The sequence below is a fragment of the Lithobates pipiens genome, unplaced genomic scaffold (genome assembly GCF_037356315.1).
Source record: "Lithobates pipiens isolate NorthernLeopardFrog02 unplaced genomic scaffold, aLitPip1_a1.2 Scaffold_35, whole genome shotgun sequence".
In the NCBI taxonomy this organism is placed as follows: Eukaryota; Metazoa; Chordata; class Amphibia; order Anura; family Ranidae; genus Lithobates; species Lithobates pipiens.
Window position 1 is genome coordinate 20,530,950 of NW_027507811.1, and position 25,675 is coordinate 20,556,624.

The following is a 25,675-nucleotide window of genomic DNA, read 5'->3' on the forward strand; positions in this document are numbered from 1 at the left end:
GTGCCTCCTCATCAGTGCTGCCTATCAGTGCCCATCAGTGCAGCTTCATCAGCGCACATCAGTGAAGGAGAAAAATTACTTATTTACAACATTTTGTAACAGAAAATATTTTTTTTTACCAAAAATAAATGCAAAGTGACCACTAAACACATACCTAGCTATCTGGCAATGTGCATGTGTGATAATGACAATAGGACAAAGACACTTCTGTCCTCAGGATTTAGATTCATAGACTAGAAGCTATAACAGTTAAATTATTAGAATGCAGAAACGCTTGCCTGATAGTCTCTGCTTCTGGTCTGGGTGAAATACAGCATCACTAGCAGCTCCTTCATGGATGGTCATGTGGTTCAATTTAATTTCTACTTTCTGGAATCTCTCCCTTACAGATAACACGGCCCTCTAATTAGGGTTTCTGACTCAGCTAGCAGGAACAGGAGGTACCCATCTATAACAAACTCATTAATTAACAAGAACAGTTCATTACAAATATGGACACTAGAGGAAAGCAACTCCCTACACTAGGGCAGTGGTCGCCAAACTGCAGCTCAGAGGCAAGATGTGGCCCTTTGCATTAATCCTCCTAGTGATACCAACAATGGGGCGTTTTTTTTTACGCCTATTGGCGCCATGGTATATTCTGCTCACATTGACCACGGCCCAGCCCCCTCAAAGTCTAAAGGACAGTAAACTGCCCCTTTGTTCAGAAATTTTGAAGACCCCTGCACTAGGGTCTACAACTGTCTTTGGGAAAAAGAGGTTTCACCTCATCAAGCATAATTGTGTTTGACCTGTCCAGGTGGAAGAGTGGCCTAGCAACAGTCAACCCCAACATTTTCCTTACTTTGTTTTATAGTTAGTAAGGTTGAATAAAAACATTAGTCCGTCCAGTTCAATCTGTGTTGGTGTATGAGTTTGTTTGCAATTATGTCGCCGCCATTTCCCATATTACTGTACAATGTGTTTACTAAGAGATCCATCCAAGAGCTTTTTGAAATTACCAACATTTCCTGCTGTCACCACCAATGGTAGAAGGGAGTTCCACATCCTTACCACTCTTGCAGACCATGGAAACTAGTGCAAGGATTGTGAGAACCTCTTATAATGGGCACAGCAGGTGTGTAGGACCAGGAACTCAGCACAGGGATGGTGGGAACCCCTCATAATGGGCACAGCAGGTGTACAGACCTGAAAACTTAGCACAAGGATGGTGGGAACTCCTCATAATGGGCACAGCACGTGTAGACCTGGCAACTCAGCACAGGGATGGTGAGAACCTCTTATAATGGGCACAGCAGGTGTACAGACCTGGGAATTCAGCACAAGAATGGTAGGAACTCCTCATAATGGGCACAGCAGGTGTACAGACCCGAAAACTCAGCACAAGGATGGTGGGAACCCCTCATAATGGGCACAGCAAGTGTACAGACCCGGGAACTCGGCTCAGGAATGGTAGGAACCCCTCATAATGGGCACAGCAGGTGTACAGACCCAGGAACTCAGCACAGGGATGGTAGGAACCCCTCATAATGGGCACAGCAGGTGTACAGACCCGGGAACTCAGCACAGGCATGGTGAGAACTCCTCAACCAAAAAAAAAAAAATATACATATATATATATATATATATATATATATATATATATATATATATATAAAATAAATATACCAGCCCATATACCCAATTCTATACCCACAGTTGATCCAGAGGAAGGCAAAAAACCCCAGCAGAGCATGATCCAATTTGCTAAAGCAGGGGAAAAAATTCCTTCCTGATCCCCCGAGAGGCAATCGGATTTTCCCCGGATCAACTTTACCTATAAATTTTAGTACCCAGTTATATTACGTACACTTAAGAAATAATCCAGGCCTTTCTTAAAGCAATCTACTGAGCTGGCCATAACCACCTCTGCAGGGAGTCTATTCCACATTTTCACAGCTCTTACTGTGAAGAAACCTTTCCGTATTTGGAGATGAAATCTCTTCTCCTCTAGACGTAAAGAGTGCCCCCTTGTCCTCATTGTTGACTGTAAAGTGAATAACTCGACACCAAGTTCCCTATATGGACCCCTTATATATTTGTACATGTTTATCAAATCCCCCCTTAATCTCCTCTTATCAAGAGAGAATAAATTCAGTTCCTCTAATCTTTCCTCATAGCTGAGCTCCTCCATGCCTCTTATCAGTTTGGTTGCCCTTCTCTGCACTTTCTCCAGTTCCCCGATATCCTTTTTGAGAACTGGTGCCCAAAACTGAACGGCATATTCCAGATGAGGTCTTACTAATGATTTGAACAGGGGCAAAATTATGTCTCTCTCTCTGGAGTACATACCTCTCTTAATACAGGAAAGGACTTTGCTCGCTTTGGAAACCGCAGCTTGGCATTGCATGCTATTATTGAGCTTATGATCTACCAAAACCCCCAGATCCTTCTCCACTATGGATTCCCCCAGTTGTACTCCCCCTAGCGTGTATGATGCATGTATATTCTTAGCCCCCAAGTGCATAACCTTACATTTCTCAATAATGGGCACAGCAGGTGTACAGACCCGAAAACTCAGCACAGGGATGGTGGGAACCTCTCATAATGGGCACAGCAGGTGTACAGACCTGAAAACTCAGCACAGGGATGGTGGGAACCTCTCATAATGGGCACAGCAGGTGTACAGACCCGAAAACTCAGCACAAGAATGGTGGGAACCCCTCATAATGGGCACAGCAGGTGTACAGACCCGGGAACTCAGCTCAGGAATGGTAGGAACCCCTCATAATGGGCACAGCAGGTGTACAGACCCGGGAACTCAGCACAGGCATGGTGGGAACTCCTCATAATGGGCACAGCAGGTGTACAGACCCGAAAACTCAGCACAGGGATGGTGGGAACCTCTCATAATGGGCACAGCAGGTGTACAGACCTGAAAACTCAGCACAAGGATGGTGGGAACTCATCCTAATGGGCAAAGCAGGTGTACAGACCCGGGAACTCCTCATAATGGGCACAGCAGGTGTACAGACCCGAAAACTCAGCACAAGGATGGTGGGAACTTCTCATAATGGGCACAGCAGGTGTACAGACCCGAAAACTCAGCACAGGGATGGTGGGAACCTCTCATAATGGGCACAGCAGGTGTACAGACCTGAAAACTCAGCACAAGGATGGTGGGAACTCCTCATAATGGGCACAGCAGGTGTACAGACCCGGGAACTCAGAACAGGGATGTTGGGAACCCCTCATTATGGGCACTGCAGGTGTACAGACCCAGGAACTCAGCACAGGGGTGGTGGGAACTGCTCATAATGGGCACTGCAGGTGTACAGACCCGGGAACTCAGCACAGGGATGGTGGGAACCTCTCATTATGGGCACTGCAGGTGTACAGACCAGGGAACTCAGCACAGGGGTGGTGGGAACTCCTCATAATGGGCATAGCAGGTGTACAGACCCGAAAACTCAGCACAGGGATGGTGGGAACCTCTCATAATGGGCATAGCAGGTGTACAGACCAGGGAACTCAGCACAGGGATGGTGGGAACCTCTCATAATGGGCACAGCAGGTGTACAGACCCAGAACTCAGCACAGGGATGGTGGGAACCTCTCATAATAGGCATAGCAGGTGTACAGACCCGAAAACTCAGCACAGGGATGGTAGGAACTCCTCATAATGGGCACAGCGGGTGTAGGGACCTCAAAAATATCAGAGATCTCATCAATAGCCCCTGAGGGATAGAAGAGACTGTCATCATCCAAGCCCTGGAATCTTTCGGGTGAATTGACTCTGTAGGGGCCTTTTAATCACCAATAATATAACAATTTGAGTAATTAAAAAAAAAAAAAACACTCAGACCATAGAAGTGTTCAGAAGATTCTTTTTTATTTTAGAAAATCAGAATTAGTGATCAGCAATCAATAAAAATGAAGCTAGAATCTACATCAAACCTTGTATTGCTTGGGCCAATGAGAAGCCGGCTTCTTCAGTACAACAGAAAAAGACCAATAATGTACAGAAACGATATCAGCCAATAAGAAGTGTTGTCCATGTATTGTCATATCTGGCCATGTATTAGCACAGTTTAGTTGTATGGTGCGGTCTGTGTGAGTGCGGGACCGAGTCACCTCTGTATGTTTAGAGGATCGTATTAATAGAATTCAATCCCAGAAGGCCTGGACCTACCAAAGTGCACCCGAAAGAAAACTTCTAAATATTTTTGCCCCGCCCCCCCAACACGCCAGTCTGAACCTGAAACCGGTTGTTAGGTCGAGTGACTTCTCTCGTGTGTCTCAACTGATCTTTTGAAACGGAAACTTTTCCCGCACTCTGAACATAAGAAGTTGCGCTCGCCCTTATGGCTTCCCTGGTGGCTAACCAGGTTTGTTTTCTGAATGAAACTTTTCCCGCACTCTGAACAAGAATACCGGCGATCGTCCGTGTGAATTCTTTGGTGTATAACGAGTTTACTTTTGCGAATAAAACATTTCCCACACTCTGGACATGAAAAAGGGCGCTCGCCTGTGTGAATCCTTTGGTGCATAACAAGTTTACTTTTCCGAAAGAAACATTTCCCGCACTCTGGACAGGAATAAGGACGCTCCCCTGTGTGACTTCTCTGGTGTCTAAGAAGTTTCCCTTTCTCAATGAAACATTTCCCGCACTCTGAACATAAATAAGGGCGCTCATCTGTGTGGATCTTCTGATGTACTACGAGGGAACTTCTCAGAGCAAAGCGTTTCCCGCACTCTGAACAAAAATAAGGATGCTCACCTGTGTGAACCCTCTGGTGCTCAACAAGTTTACATTTACGATCAAAACATTTCCCACACTCTGAACATGAATAGGGACGTTCACCCGTGTGTTTTCTCTGGTGTATAAGCAGTTTTCCTTTCTCAGTGAAACGTTTTCCACACTCTGAACATGAATAAGGGCGCTCGTTCGTGTGACTCCTTTGGTGTATTACAAGTGAACCTTTCCTAGCGAAACATTTCCCACACTCTGAACATGAATAGGGACGCTCACCCGTGTGAATTCTCTGGTGGGTGACAAAGTGACTTTTGTGAGTAAAACTTTTCCCGCACTCTGAGCATGAATAGAAAGGCCCACCCGTGTGGCTTTTCTGGTGTTCAATAAGTTCTCCATTTTCCCCAAAAAGTTTCCCACACTCTGAACATGAATATGGGAGCTCATTCTTGTGAATCCTTTGGTGTACCACAAGCGAACTATTGCGAGCGAAACTTTTCCCACACACTGAGCATGGAAAAGGGCGCTCACCTGTGTGAATTCTCTGGTGGGTAACAAAGTGACTTTTATGAGTAAAACATTTCCCGCACTCTGAACATGAATAGAAAGGCCCGCCAGCGTGGCTATTTTTGTGCCTAAGAAGTTCTTTGTTTTCACAAAAAAGTTCCCCGCACTCTGGACATGAATAAGGGCGCTCATTTGTGTGACTCCTTTGGTGTACTACAAGTAAACCTTTCCGAGCGAAACATTTCCCACACTCTGAACATGGATAGGGGCACTCGCCTTTGTGAATTTTCTGGTGGGTAAGAAGGTGACTTTTGTGAGCAAAACTTTTCCCGCACTCTGAACATGAATAGAAAGGCTCAACCGTGTGGCTTTTCTGGTGTTCAAGAAGTTCTCTGTTTTCCCTAAAAAGTTTTCCACACTCTGAACACGAATAAGGGAACTCCATCTTGTGAATCTTTTGGTGTACTACAAGTGAACTTTTGCGAGCAAAACTTTTCCCACACACCAAGCATGGAAAAGGGCGCTCGCCTGTGTGAATTCTCTGGTGGGTAACAAAGTGACTTTTGTGGTTAAAGCATTTCCCGCACTCTGAACATGAATAGAGAAGGCCCACGCTGTGGCTTTTTTGGTGTCTAAGAAGTTCTCTGTTGTCACTAAAAAGTTTCCCGCACTCTGAACACGACAATGAACTCTCTGCTGTGGGAACTCCTTCATGGCTTAAAGAAGATTCCTTGGGAATAGAAGGATCTATTGAAGTATCTGTAGTGTGAGATCCTATAGTCTTGGTGTGTGATCCATCAGAAGATTCCTCAGGATTAGAGGGATCCATTGATCCCCCCAATTGGGAAGGTCTGGGATATATATTTGGAGTAACGGGATTTCCTCCTGGAGAATATTGTACAATGTTATTATCTTCTGCTTTATAATCTGGAGATACAATGAGATGTTCCTCAGAGGTATTCCGGACATTGTGTCCACCTGTTGGGAAACAATTTACCATTAAATGTTATAACTTTCCATTCGGGAGTCATATATGTTGGTCCTTCACCAAATAATCTATAAGAGCTCCGGCCTGGATTTGGGGGCAATTAGAAGAGAATACACCTAAATCACAATGACGTTTTTACTGTGAGAATGAAGATGGACCTTCCTCCACCTCATTCCATGGAAACATGAAAACATACCAAAGGACGGAGAAAGACCTTTCATAACAACATATGAAAGAATGGAGATGGACCTTTCATTTGGAGAACATCCGTGATGGTCAACTTAATTAAGGTCCTGAATATCACCAAAAGGGTGACACTCAATATTCAGTGTATGTAATGTTACAGAAGACTGTTATGCCCCCATACACACGCTCGGAATTTCGGTTGGAAAAAGCTCTGATGGTTTTCACGACGGCATTCCGATGGGATTTCGCTCAAGCTGCCTTGGTGACACGGTCACACCAAATTCCGACCATCAAGAACGCGGCGACATACAACACGTACGACAGGACTAGAAAAAGGAAGTTCAATAGCCAGTAGCCAATAGCTTCCGTTTTGTGGTTGAATCTGAGCATGCGCAAGTTTTTGCGCGTCGGAAATTTGCATACACACGAACGCATTTTCGGATAGGAACTTTTTTTCGACCGAAAAATTGAGAACATGCTCTCAATCTTTTGCTGGCCGAAATTTCGCAAAGCAAAAGTACGACGGAGCATACACACGATCGCATTTTCCGCCCAAAAGCTGTCATCGGCCTTTTGCTGGCCGATATTCCGATCGTGTGTACGGGGCATTAGACTTTGAACATACTACAGTAGATGGTTGGAGACTGTGACCATGCCATAAGAGATAGTTAGAGACGGTTAGCATGCTAAAAGAGAGGATCAAACCATATAGCTACCAGATTCCAGTATCTCCTCCTCATTTGTTGGGAACATGACGTTATATTGAGGAATGGAGATGGACCTTTCATATGGGGTACAGTATCTCCTCCTCATTTGTTGGGAACATGACGTTATATTGAGGAATGAAGATGGACCTTTCATATGGTGTACAGTATCTCCTCCTCATTTGTTGGGAACATGACGTTATATTGAGGAATGAAGATGGACCTTTCATATGGTGTACATTATCTCCTCCTCATTTGTTGGGAACATGACATTATATTGAGGAATGAAGATGGACCTTTCATATGGTGTACAGTATCTCCTCCTCATTTGTTGGGAACATGACGTTATATTGAGGAATGTGGATGGACCTTTCATATGGTGTACATTATCTCCTCCTCATTTGTTGGGAACATGACGGTATATTGAGGAATGGAGATGGACCTTTCATATGGTGTACAGTATCTCCTCCTCATTTGTTGGGAACATGACGTTATATTGAGGAATGGAGATGGACCTTTCATATGATGTACAGTATCTCCTCCTCATTTGTTGGGAACATGACGGTATATTGAGGAATGGAGATGGACCTTTCATATGATGTACAGTATCTCCTCCTCATTTGTTGGGAACATGACGGTATATTGAGGAATGGAGATGGACATTTCATATGATGTACAGTATCTCCTCCTCATTTGTTGGGAACATGACGGTATATTGAGGAATGGAGATGGACCTTTCATATGGTGTACAGTATCTCCTCCTCATTTGTTGGGAACATGACGTTATATTGAGGAATGGAGATGGACATTTCATATGGTGTACAGTATCTCCTCATTTGTTGGAAACATTGAGTAGTGTGGTAAACATGATGACCTTCTGAATGAGGAGTAGAAATTATACCCATAATATATTGCGCGGTGGAGTAGGTACATCGATGATGTTCTTACTGTGAGTAGTTAAGGTTTCCCAGTCTAGCCTGTACAGAATGATGTGATGTTCTCTATTTTGAACAAAGGCGGTATAAACTGCGCATGACTGAAAGAAAAAAAAAAAGTTTCACCTCCTGTATACGGAAGGGGCGTTTTATGTTTGGAGCTGTGCAGATGAAGAAAAGTCTGGTTCTAGATGACTCTGTATATTGTTGAAAAAAATAAAAAATACTGCATACGTTTCTTATTATATTAAATTAAATTGGCTAATAATAGTTGTAGGAAAAAAAAACATGATAGAATATTGATCTGGGGAGTTATCTGATTGCCTTTTGGGATCAGGAAGGAATTATTTCAAATTGGGGAAGATTAGGCTGAGCTGTATATAGGTATTCTGCCTACCCCTGGATCATCAGCCACTTTGATTTTATTTTTTTACCTTTTCTCAACCTACATGACAATATAAATACATCATTTTATACTCATAGGAGTAAAATTAAAATGTGAACTGCTTCTGCATTAAGTGTTTTTTACTTACTTGTGTCTATATAGAGAGAAGATTCCTCCTGTTTACTTTTCATAATCATCTCCCCCTCCTCCACAGACTTCTGATCTCCACTCACCAACGTCTCTTCTTCTTCCTCTTTAACCTCAATTTTGATGTATTTTAGTTCTTCATCCTAAACTCCAAAGATGATAGAATACATTTGTTAAAAACAAAAAAACAAAAACAAAACTGATAACATTGAAGTATGTCACCTCATATCACTTTAGGTCTTCATGCTCAATCCCACCTACCTGATAATGGTGGGGGATGGTGTGATCTTCCTGTGTGGGATCCTGGGAATACAGAGGACGGGGACATCTCTCTGGTGGGTTCCCATTACTGGATCCACCTGTAGGAAACACACACACTGACTGAATACATTGTTTCTATGTGTTTATCAGATGATGGGGGATCCAGGTGGACCCTCCGTACTGTTCTCTCCTTTAAAGTACAAAGCAGATACAATATACAATACACCCAAATCGCACCATGTTACATTTTTATGTGCATTGATGACATCCTAACTTTGAGTATGGAGATGGACCTTCCTCCACCTCATTTCTTGGAAACATACCAAAGGACGGAGATAGACCTTTCATATGGTGTACAGTATCTCCTCCTCATTTGTTGGGAACATGACGTTATATTGAGGAATGGAGATGGACCTTTCATATGGTGTACAGTATCTCCTCCTCATTTGTTGGGAACATGACGTTATATTGAGGAATGGAGATGGACCTTTCATATGGTGTACAGTATCTCCTCCTCATTTGTTGGGAACATGACGTTATATTGAGGAATGGAGATGGACCTTTCATATGGTGTACAGTATCTCCTCCTCATTTGTTGGGAACATGACGTTATATTGAGGAATGGAGATGGACCTTTCATATGGTGTACAGTATCTCCTCCTCATTTGTTGGGAACATGACATTATATTGAGGAATGAAGATGGACCTTTCATATGGTGTACAGTATCTCCTCCTCATTTGTTGGGAACATGACGTTATATTGAGGAATGGAGATGGACCTTTCATATGGTGTTCAGTATCTGCACCTCATTTGTTGGGAACATGACGTTATATTGAGGAATGGAGATGGACCTTTCATATGGTGTACAGTATCTCCTCCTCATTTGTTGGGAACATGACGTTATATTGAGGAATGGAGATGGACCTTTCATATGGTGTACAGTATCTCCTCCTCATTTGTTGGGAACATGACATTATATTGAGGAATGGAGATGGACCTTTCATATGGTGTACAGTATCTCCTCCTCATTTGTTGGGAACATGACGTTATATTGAGGAATGGAGATGGACCTTTCATATGGTGTACAGTATCTCCTCCTCATTTGTTGGGAACATGACGTTATATTGAGGAATGGAAATGGACCTTTCATATGGTGTACACCAGTGGTTCTCAACCTCAGTCCTCAAGTACCCCCAACAGATCACATTTGCAGGTTTTCCTTTATCTTAGGTGCTTTAAATCAGAGTCAATGGCTTGGTATTTTGGACAGCTTTTTTATCTAAGAGAAATTCCCAAAACTTAAGGACTGAGGTTGAGAACCACATGTATACAGCATCTCCTTCTTATTTGTTGGGAACATTGAGTAGTGTCGTAAATATGATTGTCTTCCTTCGGTGAGAACTAGAGATTATTCTTTTATTTTGTGTACAGTACATTAGGCAGTGGAGAAGGTGCACCGATGATGTTTCTACTGTCAACAATTAAGGTTTTCCGGTCTTTCCTGTACAGAAGGATGTGACCTTTTTATTTTGAATAAGGGCAGCACAGACTGACCATAATTTAGAAGAAAACATACAATACTTTATGGTCTTTGCAGTGAAATGAAAATGTGAATTGTTTTAGCATTTAGTTTTTATTAACTTACCTGTGTCCATATGTAGTGAAGATTCCTCTTGTTTACTTCCCATAACCATATTTCCTTCCTCTATAGACTGCTGATCTCCACTCACCAACGTCTCTTCTTCTTCATCTTTAACCTCAACTTTGATATCTTCAAGTTCTTCATCCTAAACCCAAAAGATGATAAAATGCATTGATGAAAAGGAGAAAAAAATTACATAGAAGAATGCCACCCATAGCTTAGCATTCTGTTGAGTTATAGTTGCTTGGTCGCACCTACCTGATCATGGTGAGGGATCTCTTGATCTTCCTGTGTGGAATCCCAGGAATACAGAGGACGGGGACATCTCTCTGGTGGGTTCCCATTACTGGATCCATCTGTAGGAAACACACACACTGACTGAATACATTGTTTCTATGTGTTTATCAGATGATGGGGATCTAGGTGGAGCCTCCGTACTGCTCTCTCCTTTACAATAAAGTCTCCTCTTACCCGGTGATGTGAGGGGCGGCTGATCCTCCATCATGACGTCCTTGTAGAGATCCTTGTGTCCTTCTAAATACTCCCACTCCTCCATGGAGAAATAGACAGTGACATCCTGACACCTTATAGGAACCTGACACACACAATGATACAGTCACCATCCAGACACATCCCTTGTCTGTTACTGGGTTAGGTCACACATGGAGGTAGAGTTGCCACCTCATCCCTTTAAACCCGAACACCTTTGAATTACACGGGTACTGAGGCTAATTAAATGCAGATAAGGCAATAAGTGAGTTTAATTGCCCCCTTAATTAGCCTCAGAACCTGTGTATTTCATGTGCATTCGGGTTTAAAGGGATGAGGTGGCAACCATACATGGAGCAAGAGGATGGACATGACAGGGGGTTACTAAGAGTTGCCACCTCATCCCTTTAAACCCGAACACACATGAATTACATGGGTTCTGTGGCTGATTAAGGGGGCAATTAAACTCGCTTGTTGCCTTATCTGCATTTAATTAGCCTCAGAACCCGTGTAATATGTGTTTGGGTTTAAAGGGATGAGGTGGTGTAAATAGAAAATAGATTGTTAGCTCCTTTGAGCAGGGCCCTCTTATTCCTTCTGTATTGAACTGTATTGTAATTGTACTGTTCCCCCTCTACATTGTAAAGCGCTGGCGCTATATAAATCCCATATAATAATAATAATATCTTATTACCTCCTCTGCTGCCACTTCCAGCAATGTCTCCTTTCTACTTCCTCCCAACTCACCTCTCACCTGGAACTTCCTGTCTGCACCTGACATCACTTCCTGTCTGCTCCTGACATCACTTCCTGTCTGTGCGTTCCACTTGAGAAATCTTCATAGAAACACCATAAAGAACACAAGGAAGATGACTTCCGCACACCTGTGGGACATCGTTTCTCACAACCAGACCAGTCTATAGAAGACATGAATGTTTTTGGTTCTAAAGCCGCATACACACAATCAAATGTGATGACAAACTGTTGGCCTAAAATCTGATCGTGTGTACGCTCTATCGGACGGTTGTTGTCGGATTTTCTGCTGACAAATGTTGGATGGCAGGCTTATAAATCTTCCATGGACAAATGTCTGTTGTCGGATTTTCCAAGCGTGTGTACACAAGTCCGTCAGACAAAAGTACAAACACGCATGTTCAGAAGCAAGGGCGAGTCGGAAGCGGTCGGTCTTGTAAACTCGCGTTGGTAATGGAGGATTAACTTTCGTTCAAATTCTAAAATCTCAAAATGCAGCACACAATTCTCTTCTTCTCTAATGGGATAATAATGAAGCTGCTTTGCTGGTGATACTGATGGAGTTCTGCCAAACTTATTTTCAAAGGCTTTTTTTTTTCTAGTGATATCAAGAATAATATTAATATGCTTTTGTTTGTTTTTTGGCAAAGTTACAACAACACCATTTTGACGTAGTTTATAAGATCAAAGATACAACTATGTTGGTGTCCCTTGTTAATTTTACATTGTATTTTTTTTTTTTATGTAACTGCCTACTCCCAAACTGTCACTTGAAGTAAAACACTTCGCCAAGTATTATTCTACACTATTTTTTTTTATTGTGCATTAAAAAAAGAAAAGAAATAAAATTAGACATGCTATCTGTGACGGAACATCCCTACATTCCGCTCGAGTGTTTCCGTCCGTATACCGCTTCCTAAGTCATGGAACACGATCTGGCTATAGGAACCCCCAAGAACTAGACAACACCAGTCTTGGAGTACATCAGGAATAATCTTTTATTTGAGATCTCCCACAAATATATAGAGCAAGATGACTAAAACCTAACCTAATTAGCATGAGCTAATTATCTAATCATTGACCCAGACTAGTTGACTGAGAGATAAGACTTTTCAGGGTACGTCTCCTAGCTCACTGACTGACTATTCAATATACATTACCATATTACCATAAACAATATGGAATATTCTTACAAGCCAGACTAGACTAATTTACACAACAGACAGGTGGCTGGAGTTGATGACATTAGCATAGTTTCATAGTTAGTAAGGTTGAATAAAGACACCAGTCCATCCAGTTCAACCTGAGTGAGTGTCTACAATTGTTCCTATCACTGTACACTCACATGGGTCCCTACCCTCAAGGAGCCCACAATCTCAGGTCCCCATTCATATACTAGGGCCAATTTTTGGACAGAAGCCAATTAACCTACCTGCATGTCTTTGGATTTGTAGCATCTAACAGTTTGTGTCCCAACAGCGTGATTCAGTCTATTGCTAATATGGCATATACATATCCAGAGTCTGTGTGTCTTGGGGGGGGAGCGGCACGGACCTGAATCCAAGTAACACCTCAGTAGTCCCCAGGCATACAGCTCACAAAGAGCACCGTTGCCCCAAATGCCAGGGCCCATAATTGCAATGCAAGAGGCTGGCATTCTGTCCCCTCCAACAGCCTCTGTCCCGGCTAGGTCTGTCACATTTCTCCCCTTTCGGCAGGAGACTAACACAGGAGGAGACCCCAGACGGGTTGACTCCAAAGTTAGTCAGTGGTTCCAGTCCCCCATATCCACACAGTACCCCAAACAAATTGTTCCAAACAGAATATTCCTCACCCAGCCAACCTCTGCCTCTCTCAGAGAACATATCCGCCGCTGGGGAGAGGCCTGGACTGGCCCTTCTCCCTGGAGTCTTTTCAGCCACTGTAGAGAAGACAGGGTGACTGTGTTAACTCCATCAGGCTGTTGGGGATCTGGGCCGACTGCCCAGCATCCCTGGGGTATACAAGTGGAGACTGACGTCCCATCCACAAATATCAGCTCAAGCTGCAGTTGTGAAGTGCAGATTGCATTCTCCTTGGGTCCTGATCTGCTGCTCGGGAGTGACCACCACCTCCTCACCCAGGGCCTCCAGAACTGCCACAGGTGTGGGGCGGAGGTCTTGGACCCTCTGTCTGCTTGCCAGCACTTTAGCTGGGTTGGTGTCATCATTCTGGGGCACCGTCTACTGCTGGAGAGTGTGACCGATTGCCCCAGCTTCCTGAAGCTGTAGAGACACTGTAGGTGCTAGGCAGAGGCCACCGGCGCTCTGCCCTGTTGCCAGTGATTCAGCCGGGAGGAGCAGCTTTATTACCTCAGCTTGTCGCCGGAGAGAGGGGCCAACTGCCCTGGCTTCCTGGAACCCCACAGTTGTTGCCAGTGCTGGGCAGAGGTTGGTAGCACTCTGTCCCGGTGGTAGCACTTCTGCTGGGGCCTTAACATCCTCCACTCCGGGTTAACCATTGTGGCAGGAGGCTGTCTTCCTCCCCTCCCAAACTGTCTAGCTGCCATTGGGGAGGTGAGCTGGCTGCTTCCTTTTCCATTCCCTCATCTGGCTGCTGGGACAATATGTCTCTGGTACTGTCTCCCAGGTGCACAAATCTTTGCTGGGGAGGAAAGACTGCTTCCTCCACCCTGGCCAACTGTTGGGGAGGGACGACAAACACCTTCTCTACCTTCTCCCCCTGTGTCTGCTGCTGGGAAGTGATTGCATCAAGTATGTAAACTCTTGGAGGGGATGATAAGGGACTATATACAAGATTTTAGTAATGAGAACGGTATCATTAGCAGTAATCAGCATGAATTCATGAAGAATTGTTCTTGCCAAACCAATCTATTAACCTTCTATGAGGAGGTGAGTTGCCATCTAGATAAAGGAAGGCCCGTAGACGTGGTGTATCTGGATTTTGCAAAAGCATTTGACACAGTTCCCCATAAACATTTACTGTACAAAGTAAGATCCGTTGGCATGGACCATAGGGTGAGTACATGGATTGTAAACTGGCTACCAGGGGCGAGTTCAGAGGGTGGTGATAAATGGGGAGTACTCGGAATGGTCAGGGGTGGGTAGTGGGGTCCTCCAGGGTTCTGTGCTGGGACCAATCCTATTTAATTTGATCATAAATGACCTGGAGGGTGGGGTAAACAGTTCAATCTCTGTATTCGCGGATGATACTAAGCTAAGCAGGGCAATAACTTCTCTGCAGGATGTGGAAAAAGATCTGAACAAACGAATGCGGCGAGCAACTACATGACAAATGAGGTTCAACGTAGAAAAATTTAAAATAATGCATTTGGGTGGCAAAAATATGAATGCAATCTATAGACTGGGGGGAGAACCTCTGGGGGAATCTAGAATGGAAAAGGACCTGGGGGTCCTAGTAGATCAGGGGTGCCCAACCTTTTGAGGAGCGAGGGCCACTTTATCGACTTGGTAACTGGTCGTGGGCCACAATGAGCGTAAAGGGGGATGGCAGGTCTGTGTCCACTCTGCATATGTAGAGCAGACACGGATGCAACCCGCTCTACCCTAAGGGCCCTCCGATCCACCCAGACAGAAGGGAACACATCCTCTTCTGTATTTTTTTAAGGAGATCGGATTGCAGATAGGCGGGTGTAAACGGGCACGAGTCCGTTTACATCTGCCGCTCTATAGAGGTGAATGGAGAGTCCGTTTGAGTCCCCTTGAAAAACAGACAGGCGGACCCGATCGGACCGATCATGTGATATGGGCCGAAGGCTGCTTTCACGCTGATGCACAGCAGTTTACCTGCTCCTCAACTGACCTTGATCTTTACTTCTTCCTCAGGATTCCTGCAGCTGGCTGGTACTGCTTGGCTGATACTGCTGGTGGGTACTGCTGACAGGTGCTGGTACTGCTGGCTGGTATTGCTGGTGGGTACTGTTGGCTGGTACTGGTACTGCTGGTGGGTACTGATACTGCTGGCTGGTACTGATGATTGGTATGGATGGTGGGTACTGGTACTACTGGCGGGGACTGGTACTGATGACTGGTACTACTGGCTGGTACTGCTGGTTGGTACTGGTACTGTTGTAAATGATACTGTTGGCTGGTACTGTTGGTTGGTACTGGTACTGCTGGCTGCTACTGGTACTGCTGGTTGGCACTGGTACCATTGGAAATGGTACTGCTGGTTGGTACTGTTGGTTGGAAATGGTACTGCTGGCTGGTACTGGTATTTCTGGTTGGTACTGTTGGAAATGGTACTGCTGGCTGGTACTGGTACGGCTGGTTGGTACTGTTGGTTGGTACTGGTACTGCTAGCTGGTACTGGAACTGCTGGTTGGTACTGTTGGTTGGCACTGCTGGCTGGTACTGGTATTTCTGGTTGGTACTGTTGGAAATGGTACTGTTAGCTGGTACTGGCACTGCTGGTTGGTACTGTTGGTTAGTACTGGTACTGCTGGCTGGTACTGGTATTTCTGATTGGTACTGGTACTGCTGGTTGGTACTGGTACTGCTAGCTGGTACTGGCACTGCTGGTTGGTACTGGTACTGCTAGCTGATACTGGCACTGCTGGTTGGTAATGGTACTGATGGCTGGTACTGGTTTTGCTGGTTGGTACTGGTACTGTTGGTTGGTACTGTCTGGTACTTGTGCTGATACTGGTGGCTGGTGCTGATACTGATGGCTGGTACTGGTGGCTGCTGTCCAAGATCGGGGGTTCCTGTGTCCCGACCCGCCATGCCCGAGCATAATTGTAACAGAAGCATGCAGCTGCAGTAGAGAGCCGATGCTTCCTGTCACAGGCGGAGTACATTTGGTATCACTCCGCCTGTGAAGGAGCCGGCGCTATACAGGACGCATCGGCTCTGCTTCCTCTAACGGCGGCTCCGTTCATCGCACTAATGCTCGGAGATGGCGGGTCGGGAACCCGCAATCTGGGCTTGCCGACCCGCCATCTCAGAGCAAGACATGGCAGGCCACCTCGGAGGGCGCCAGTGGTTGGACACCCCTGTAGTAGATGATAGGCTCAGCAATGGCATGCAATGCCAAGCTGCTGCTAACAAAGCAAACAGAATATTGGCATTAAAAAAGGGATCAACTCCAGAGATAAAACAATATTTCTCCCGCTCTACAAGACTCTGGTCCGGCCGCACCTGGAGTATGCCGTCCAGTTCTGGGCACCAGTCCTCAGGAAGGATGTACTGGAAATGGAGCGACTACAAAGAAGGGCAACAAAGCTAATAAAGGTTGTGAGCACTGAACTTAATTACGTCGGCAGAATGGCACTGGTGGGCAAAAGTGCGTACAGGTACGTCCTCTGCGGGCGCGCGTTCTCCGTGACGCGGGACTCGATGTCCACCAGGTGCCGCAATCGTGTCAGGGAGCGGAAGAACGGGGAGATGCTTTTGTAAACAAAGCACTTCCCTGTTCTGCCTTGTGACCAGACAGAGATCACTGCCCCCTGTCATCGAGAGCTGCGATCCCTGTCCTGTGAGTGGAAGCCCATCCCCCCACAGTTAGAGTCACTCCCTAGGACACACTTAACCCTTTCATCGCCCCCTCGTGGTTAACCCCTTCACTGCCAGTGTCATTTACACAGTAATCAATGCATTTGTATAGCACTGATCGCTGTATAAATGTGAATGGTCCCAAAATAGTGTCAAAAGTGTCCGGCGTAATGTCGCAGTCCTGATAAAAATCGCAGATTGCCGCCATTACTAATAATAAAAAAATATAAATAATAAAAATGTCATAAAATTATCTCCTATTTTGTAGATGCCATAAATTTTGCGCAAACCAAACAATATACGCTTATTGGGATTTTTTTTTTACCTAAAATATGTAGCAGAATACTTATTGGCCTAAATTTATGAAGAAATTTTTTTAATTGGATGTTTTATAGCAGAAAGCAAAAAATATTGTGGTTTTTTTTTTTTTTTCAAAATTGACGGTCTTTTTTTTGTTTATAGCGCAAAAAATGAAAACTGCAGAGGTAAGTAAATACCACCAATATTGGCCTAAACTGATGAGGAAATTCCTTTTTTTATATTTTTTGGGATATTTATTATAGCAAAAAGTGAAAAATATATATATATTTTTTTCAAAATTGTCGGTATGTTTTTGTTTATAGCGCAAAAAAAAAAAACAAAAAAAAAAAAACACAGAGGTGAACAAATACCACCTAAAGAAAGCTCTATTTGTGGGGGGGGAAAAAATTTTTATATATATTTTTGGGGGACGTTATAGCAAAAAATAAAAAATACGCTATATATATATATATATATATATATATATATATATACTTAATGCGATTTTTTGTTTTTACCAAAAATATGTAGAAGAATACATATCGGCCTAAACTGAGGGAAAAAAATATTTTTTTTATATATTATAGCAAACAAGAGAGGGACTATTCCCTTAAAGGCGCTTGTTTCAGATTTGTCTGGTGAGTTTAACCCCCTAAGGGGGTACGAGCTACACGTGGTGAAATCCTGGTGGATGGAGTATTTACAGCACTTATGACGAACACCACTATCACCTTACAACGCTGGACCTTTCTGCTGCCTTTGATACAGTTGACCACCCCCTCCTCCTCAAAAAACTCAATTTGCTTGGTCTCCATGACTGCACTCTCTGTTGGTTTGAATCTTACCTATCTCATCGCACCTTCAGTGTCACTTACAACTCCACTTCCTCTTCTCCAACTCCTCTTACCGTTGGGGTCCCCCAAGGTTCTGTCCTTGGACCTCTACTATTCTCGATCTACACATCCTCCTTGGGTCAGCTGATAGCCTCCCATGGCTTTCGCTACCATTTATATGCTGATGACACCCAAATCTATCTCTCTACCCCTCAGCTCACCCCATCAGTCTCCTCACGCATCGCTGATCTACTAACAGACATATCAGCCTGGATGTCACACCACTTCCTCAAACTTTATCTAAAACCGAGCTCTTAATATTTCCTCCCCCACGTACCCCTTCACCTGACTTCTCTGTCAAGATCAATGGCACATCTATCAGTCCATCCCCACATGCCAAGGTGCTAGGGGTAACCTTAGACTCCGAACTGTCCTTTCAGGCCCACATACAAGCCCTGTCCAAATCATGCCGCCTTAGCCTCCGCAACATTTCCAGAATACGCCCCTTTTTAACTAATGACACCACCAAGCTTCTAATTCACTCCCTGGTCATCTCTCGCCTCGACTACTGCAACTCCCTCCTCGTTGGATTACCTTTACATAGGCTATCCCCCCTCCAGTCCATAATGAATGCCGCTGCCAGACTCATCCACCTTACCAGCCATTCAGTGTCCTCCACCCCTCTCTGCCAATCCCTGCACTGGCTTCCACTCACCCAACGAATAAAATTCAAAGTACTAACAATAATTTACAAAGCCATCCATAACTCTGCCCCCAGCTACATCACTGACCTCACAATGTTTATACTCTCGTGCCCCAAATCCAAAAAATGTATAAACACAAGCGCTTAGTAGGCAGCAATGGAAATCATAAACAAATCTGCAGCTGCTCAAAATTACTATTCATATGAGTAGTATTCTAAAACTGAAAAAAGATTGTACCATATACCAGAATAGGTAATCTGTGACCACACAGCCACAGACTACCACTGGTACCCTGGTAAGCAACGCTATATAACAGTGCAACTTTGCTGTAAAGACAATCAAATCATAAAATGTTCAAATTATAAAATGTGTATAAATGTGTATGACCGTTACATATATCATACACTGTACAATCACATACAATATTATTATACAGTCCGGGTGAGAATATTTAAACTCTCCCCTTTATTACTCTTCTCCCAAAATCAAACACAATGTCACTGCAGGAGGCACTGCACCAATGTCGCCTGTATGTACAAGCCACAATTCATTCCAGGAGAGTAAAGCCCCACATTTCAAACGAATAGTCTCTTTAGTGTTGGAACAGATTAATCACCGCCACCGTTCATCTTATCACACCTCCACACGTGGTTTCAGCAAACGGGGGTTCTTAGTGACAGGTGGAAAGAAATCCCCTTTTGGTCAAACTCTTACCGGAATATATAGGTCTAATCAGCACGTCACATATACACAGCGAGGTCCTTTCTTTACATCATCCTCCCTTAGATCATGGTTATATCTGTTACTTCAACAGTTCCAATGATTGTAACGTGAATGGGAAATCAAAAGATATATATAGTGTGATACCGTAAAACACTCTGATTTATTTAAATACAACAAAGAATACACTCACAAACAAAAATTCAAAGTCAGGCAAATTCAGATTATCATCACAGCATAATCGACTGGATCACCTTCCCCTGGACAGCAACGGGCATACAATCGAATGTGTACCTCTAACCTTCTTATTATGGTGCGTCCTTGTATCGTTACCCTGACGCGTTTCGTCCGTTAATGGACATCATCTGAGGGTGCCGATACATCTACTTCCTTCCTATATATACCCTGTGTCATCTAAATAATTTGACACAGCGTATTGGCTCAATTGTGTGGTAATTTCCCGCTTACCTTTTCGGAACATACAGCGTCGCCATCTTAGTGACATCACCAGATGGCGACGCGCGTTCACGTGGCAAAACAAAGCTCCCGCGCATGCGCCACTCTGCGGATCAGAGGGCGTGCCCTTCCGTCCATTCTTTAGTGTGACTACAGCGCATGCGCGCGCTTCGTTCAGCGCCATATTGAGTTGCTAACATTAAGTCTGAGGGAGATGTACTTCCGCCCATAGTTCCCATGAGCTCACAACCCCCAACGCGCATGCGCGTTGGAGATAAGGATACTCATAGCAAACTACGATTGGCGTGGAAATGATATTGCAAATAGCAGCTGTAACCCCCCTCTGTGCAATGTACACAATGAATTCACACAAAATCAACATTACACTATATCGAAAACGGCTGCATATTTTCACTCCCATCCACATCATATTGCAATGCTGGCGCACTGTATATTCTACTCAAACATTAATAATAATAAAAAATAAAATAAAAATCAAATCACTGACAAAAGTACTTCTCAGAGTGTCTACGACTCTCCATAAAAAGTTTACACTATGGAACATTAACTATTACCAAGTCCAGAATAAAGGTCCCATATAAATAAAAAAAAAATGCAAACTGGAAAAAATATATAAAATCCAGAAAGCTAGCTAAATATGTATACCTCTATTAACAAACCCTCCCTTACTCTTACTAAGTACTCGTGCTAGAACAACCCCTAAAATCCCATTAATTATACTTATAGGAGACTCATTATACATATGTAAAATCCTAAGTGTATGAAAATAAAAAATTATTATTTATGGGAAATATGTTAGACATTGAATATGTAAATATAAAAATGGAAAATTGTATTGATTCAGTAACGGCTAGATTAGGCCAATACTTAGATCGTTTCTTGCAAACAAGCGTGCAGAATACAAGAGCTTATTTGAAAGATACAAAGAATCTATTACAACTAATTGATCAAATTATGCTGGCTGACACCCAGGAGATTTTTTTGGTAACAGCAGATGTTTCCTCCCTTTATAGTGTAATCCAACACGACGATGCTCTCTTAGCCCTTAATTGGGCATTAAGTCAAAGAGAGGATTTACCTCATGAGCAGAAAGTTTTTTTGGGTCAATCTTTAGATTTCTGCTTATCCCACAGTTATTTTTGGTACAATCAAAGTTTTTATGCTCAGAAAAGGGGTGTAGCCATGGGCGCTAAATTTGCGCCGAGCATAGCGAATTTATTCATGGCAGAATGGGAAGATAAGGCTGTATTTTCTAATCAGAATAGCTCCATAAAATTTTATAAGAGGTACATTGACGATCTGCTTATGGTGTGGGAAGGCACAGAGACCTCACTACATGATTTTATGAGACACCTGAACACTAACACTAACAATATTCGTTTAGAATATGAATTCAGTAAAGACACTATTCATTTTCTGGATGTGGAAATAATGAGGCGTGATCAAAGGTTAGTAACAAAGGTGTATTTTAAACCGACTGATCGTAACAGTTTTTTACCGATTTCGAGTGGCCATCATCCCCGATGGTTAAGAAACATCCCCAAAGGGCAAATAATGAGGATACGCAGAAATTGTACAGAGAATGAAGATTTTTTAGTACAATCAGAGGTTATTAAGAATCGTTTTTTAGAGAAAGGTTATGATGAAGGGATGCTTAATAAAACAATTTTAGAAGTGGGTAATCTAACTAGGACCGAATGTCTGATTGACAAACCAAAAATAGAGGGATCCAAACAGGAGTGGAGTTTCTTCTCAGACTTCCATCACCAGTACAAAGATGTAGAGAAAGTTTTTAAGGATCACTGGCATATTTTGCATCTTGATAAGAATTTAAACCAGGTTCTGCCAGTGAATCCATCTTTCGTGTATAGGAAAGCTCCTAACTTGGGTGATAAATTGGTAAAAAAAGTTCTGAACCCTCCTAAACGCCCAGTTCCGTTTTGGGAACAAGAGGGTTTCTTTGCTTGTAGAAGGTGTTCCACATGTGCTAAGACAACACATCCAATCAGAGGACTGACCGAGTTCACTTCATCAGGTAATAATCGTACGTTTGTGATTAAGGAATTCATTTCTTGTAACACGACACATGTAGTGTACGTGTTACAATGCCCATGTAATCTCATGTATGTAGGCAGAACTAAACGCACATTAAAAAAGAGGGTATCCGAACATCAGTATAATATAGAAATAGGATACAAAGATCACAATGTTTCCCTTCATTTTAAGAAATACCATAACCAAGACCCCTCTTTGTTAAAATTTTGGGGAGTAGATAAAGTTTCACCAAGTTGGAGGGGTTCAAATATGGTTAGGGAGATTTCAAAGAGAGAATCACAATGGATATACTCTATGAATACTTTATCGCCAAAAGGATTGAATATTGAACTAGATGTAAATTGTTTCATTAGCAATTATTGACTTTGTAACCAGACCCTTTTTTGGGGGGTTATTTTCCGTATGTTTTCATGTGTGGTCTTTTAGATGTACTATGGATTGTCCATTTCATTTTATTTTATTTTATTTTACTTCATTTCATTTTATCATTTTTCGTAATTATATATGGATTTTCCATTTTTATATTTACATATTCAATGTCTAACATATTTCCCATAAATAATAATTTTTTATTTTCATACACTTAGGATTTTACATATGTATAATGAGTCTCCTATAAGTATAATTAATGGGATTTTAGGGGTTGTTCTAGCACGAGTACTTAGTAAGAGTAAGGGAGGGTTTGTTAATAGAGGTATACATATTTAGCTAGCTTTCTGGATTTTATATATTTTTTCCAGTTTGCATTTTTTTTTTATTTATATGGGACCTTTATTCTGGACTTGGTAATAGTTAATGTTCCATAGTGTAAACTTTTTATGGAGAGTCGTAGACACTCTGAGAAGTACTTTTGTCAGTGATTTGATTTTTATTTTATTTTTTATTATTATTAATGTTTGAGTAGAATATACAGTGCGCCAGCATTGCAATATGATGTGGATGGGAGTGAAAATATGCAGCCGTTTTCGATATAGTGTAATGTTGATTTTGTGTGAATTCATTGTGTACATTGCACAGAGGGGGGTTACAGCTGCTATTTGCAATATCATTTCCACGCCAATCGTAGTTTGCTATGAGTATCCTTATCTCCAACGCGCATGCGCGTTGGGGGTTGTGAGCTCATGGGAACTATGGGCGGAAGTACATCTCCCTCAGACTTAATGTTAGCAACTCAATATGGCGCTGAACGAAGCGCGCGCATGCGCTGTAGTCACACTAAAGAATGGACGGAAGGGCACGCCCTCTGATCCGCAGAGTGGCGCATGCGCGGGAGCTTTGTTTTGCCACGTGAACGCGCGTCGCCATCTGGTGATGTCACTAAGATGGCGACGCTGTATGTTCCGAAAAGGTAAGCGGGAAATTACCACACAATTGAGCCAATACGCTGTGTCAAATTATTTAGATGACACAGGGTATATATAGGAAGGAAGTAGATGTATCGGCACCCTCAGATGATGTCCATTAACGGACGAAACGCGTCAGGGTAACGATACAAGGACGCACCATAATAAGAAGGTTAGAGGTACACATTCGATTGTATGCCCGTTGCTGTCCAGGGGAAGGTGATCCAGTCGATTATGCTGTGATGATAATCTGAATTTGCCTGACTTTGAATTTTTGTTTGTGAGTGTATTCTTTGTTGTATTTAAATAAATCAGAGTGTTTTACGGTATCACACTATATATATCTTTTGATTTCCCATTCACGTTACAATCATTGGAACTGTTGAAGTAACAGATATAACCATGATCTAAGGGAGGATGATGTAAAGAAAGGACCTCGCTGTGTATATGTGACGTGCTGATTAGACCTATATATTCCGGTAAGAGTTTGACCAAAAGGGGATTTCTTTCCACCTGTCACTAAGAACCCCCGTTTGCTGAAACCACGTGTGGAGGTGTGATAAGATGAACGGTGGCGGTGATTAATCTGTTCCAACACTAAAGAGACTATTCGTTTGAAATGTGGGGCTTTACTCTCCTGGAATGAATTGTGGCTTGTACATACAGGCGACATTGGTGCAGTGCCTCCTGCAGTGACATTGTGTTTGATTTTGGGAGAAGAGTAATAAAGGGGAGAGTTTAAATATTCTCACCCGGACTGTATAATAATATTGTATGTGATTGTACAGTGTATGATATATGTAACGGTCATACACATTTATACACATTTTATAATTTGAACATTTTATGATTTGATTGTCTTTACAGCAAAGTTGCACTGTTATATAGCGCTGCTTACCAGGGTACCAGTGGTAGTCTGTGGCTGTGTGGTCACAGATTACCTATTCTGGTATATGGTACAATCTTTCTTCTTACATCACTGACCTGGTCCCAAAATATCAACCAAACCGCCCTCTTCGGTCATCTCAAGACCTCCTGCTCTCTAGCTCCCTTGTCCCCTCCTCCCATGCTCGCCTCCAGGATTTCTCCAGAGCTTCTCCCATCCTCTGGAACTCCCTACCCCAATCTGTCCGACTGTCCCCTAATCTATCCATCTTTAGACGATCCCTGAAAACCCTTCTCTTCAAAGAAGCCTATCCTGCTTCTAACTAACACTGTTTTACTTCCCCCATCAGCTCATCCCCCACAGCAATTACCTCCTGTATCAATTGCCCCTTCCTTTTTAGATTGTAAGCTCTAACGAGCAGGGCCCTCTTATTCCTCTTGTGCCAAATTGTAATGTAAATGTAATGTCTGCCCTTATGTTGTAAAGCGCTGAGCAAACTGTTGGCGCTATATAAAACCTGTATAATAATAATAATAATAATAATAATAATCAAACCACCATTGTCACCCTTTCTGCACATTTTTACGATTTTATCTATATGCTGCTATTTTGGACTTCTTTTCTAGCGCTATTTTAGTACCGATATTTACAGGTCTTGGACTGTTTTTTATTTGTGTACTACTTGTTTTATGATTGCTTTATTTTTAAACGGCTGCTGCTCTATAGACCTTTGCGATTACTTTGATTAATTCGATAGGTCACGTTTATCTATTATTATTATTCTTTGGAATTTTGGTCTGCTGAAATAGGCGCTGAGTGGTGCATTGTAGGCCTTTTTAATACACCTTCCTCTTTTATAATATTATAGCAAATAATAAAAAATATTGCTTATTTTTTTTCAAAATTGTCACTCTTTTTTTTGTTTATAGTGCAAAAAATAAAAACCGCAGAGGCGATCAAATACCACCAAAAGAAAGCTCTATTTGTGGGGAAAAAAACATTTTTTTATATATTTTTGGGGGATATTATATCAAAAAGTAAAAAAAATATATGTTTATTTTTTTTTCAAAATTGTCGTGTTTTTGTTTATAGCACAAAAAACAAAACAAAAAAA

At 42.7% G+C, this 25,675-nt stretch overlaps 1 protein-coding gene across 1 annotated transcript; it reads right to left on the reverse strand.

Moving 5' to 3' along the window:
* Nucleotides 1-3,852: 3,852 nt before the first annotated feature.
* On the reverse strand, nt 3,853-11,732 carry LOC143956194 (uncharacterized). Its single transcript, XM_077466350.1, has 6 exons — nt 10,960-11,732; nt 10,747-10,844; nt 10,492-10,633; nt 8,846-8,943; nt 8,586-8,727; nt 3,853-6,217 (listed from the first exon to the last, which is right to left on the reverse strand). Exons 1-6 carry the CDS (start codon nt 11,042-11,044, stop codon nt 4,251-4,253), a joined length of 2,532 nt encoding a protein of 843 aa, XP_077322476.1. The 5' UTR covers nt 11,045-11,732; the 3' UTR covers nt 3,853-4,250.
* Between the last annotated feature and the right edge of the window lie 13,943 nt (nt 11,733-25,675).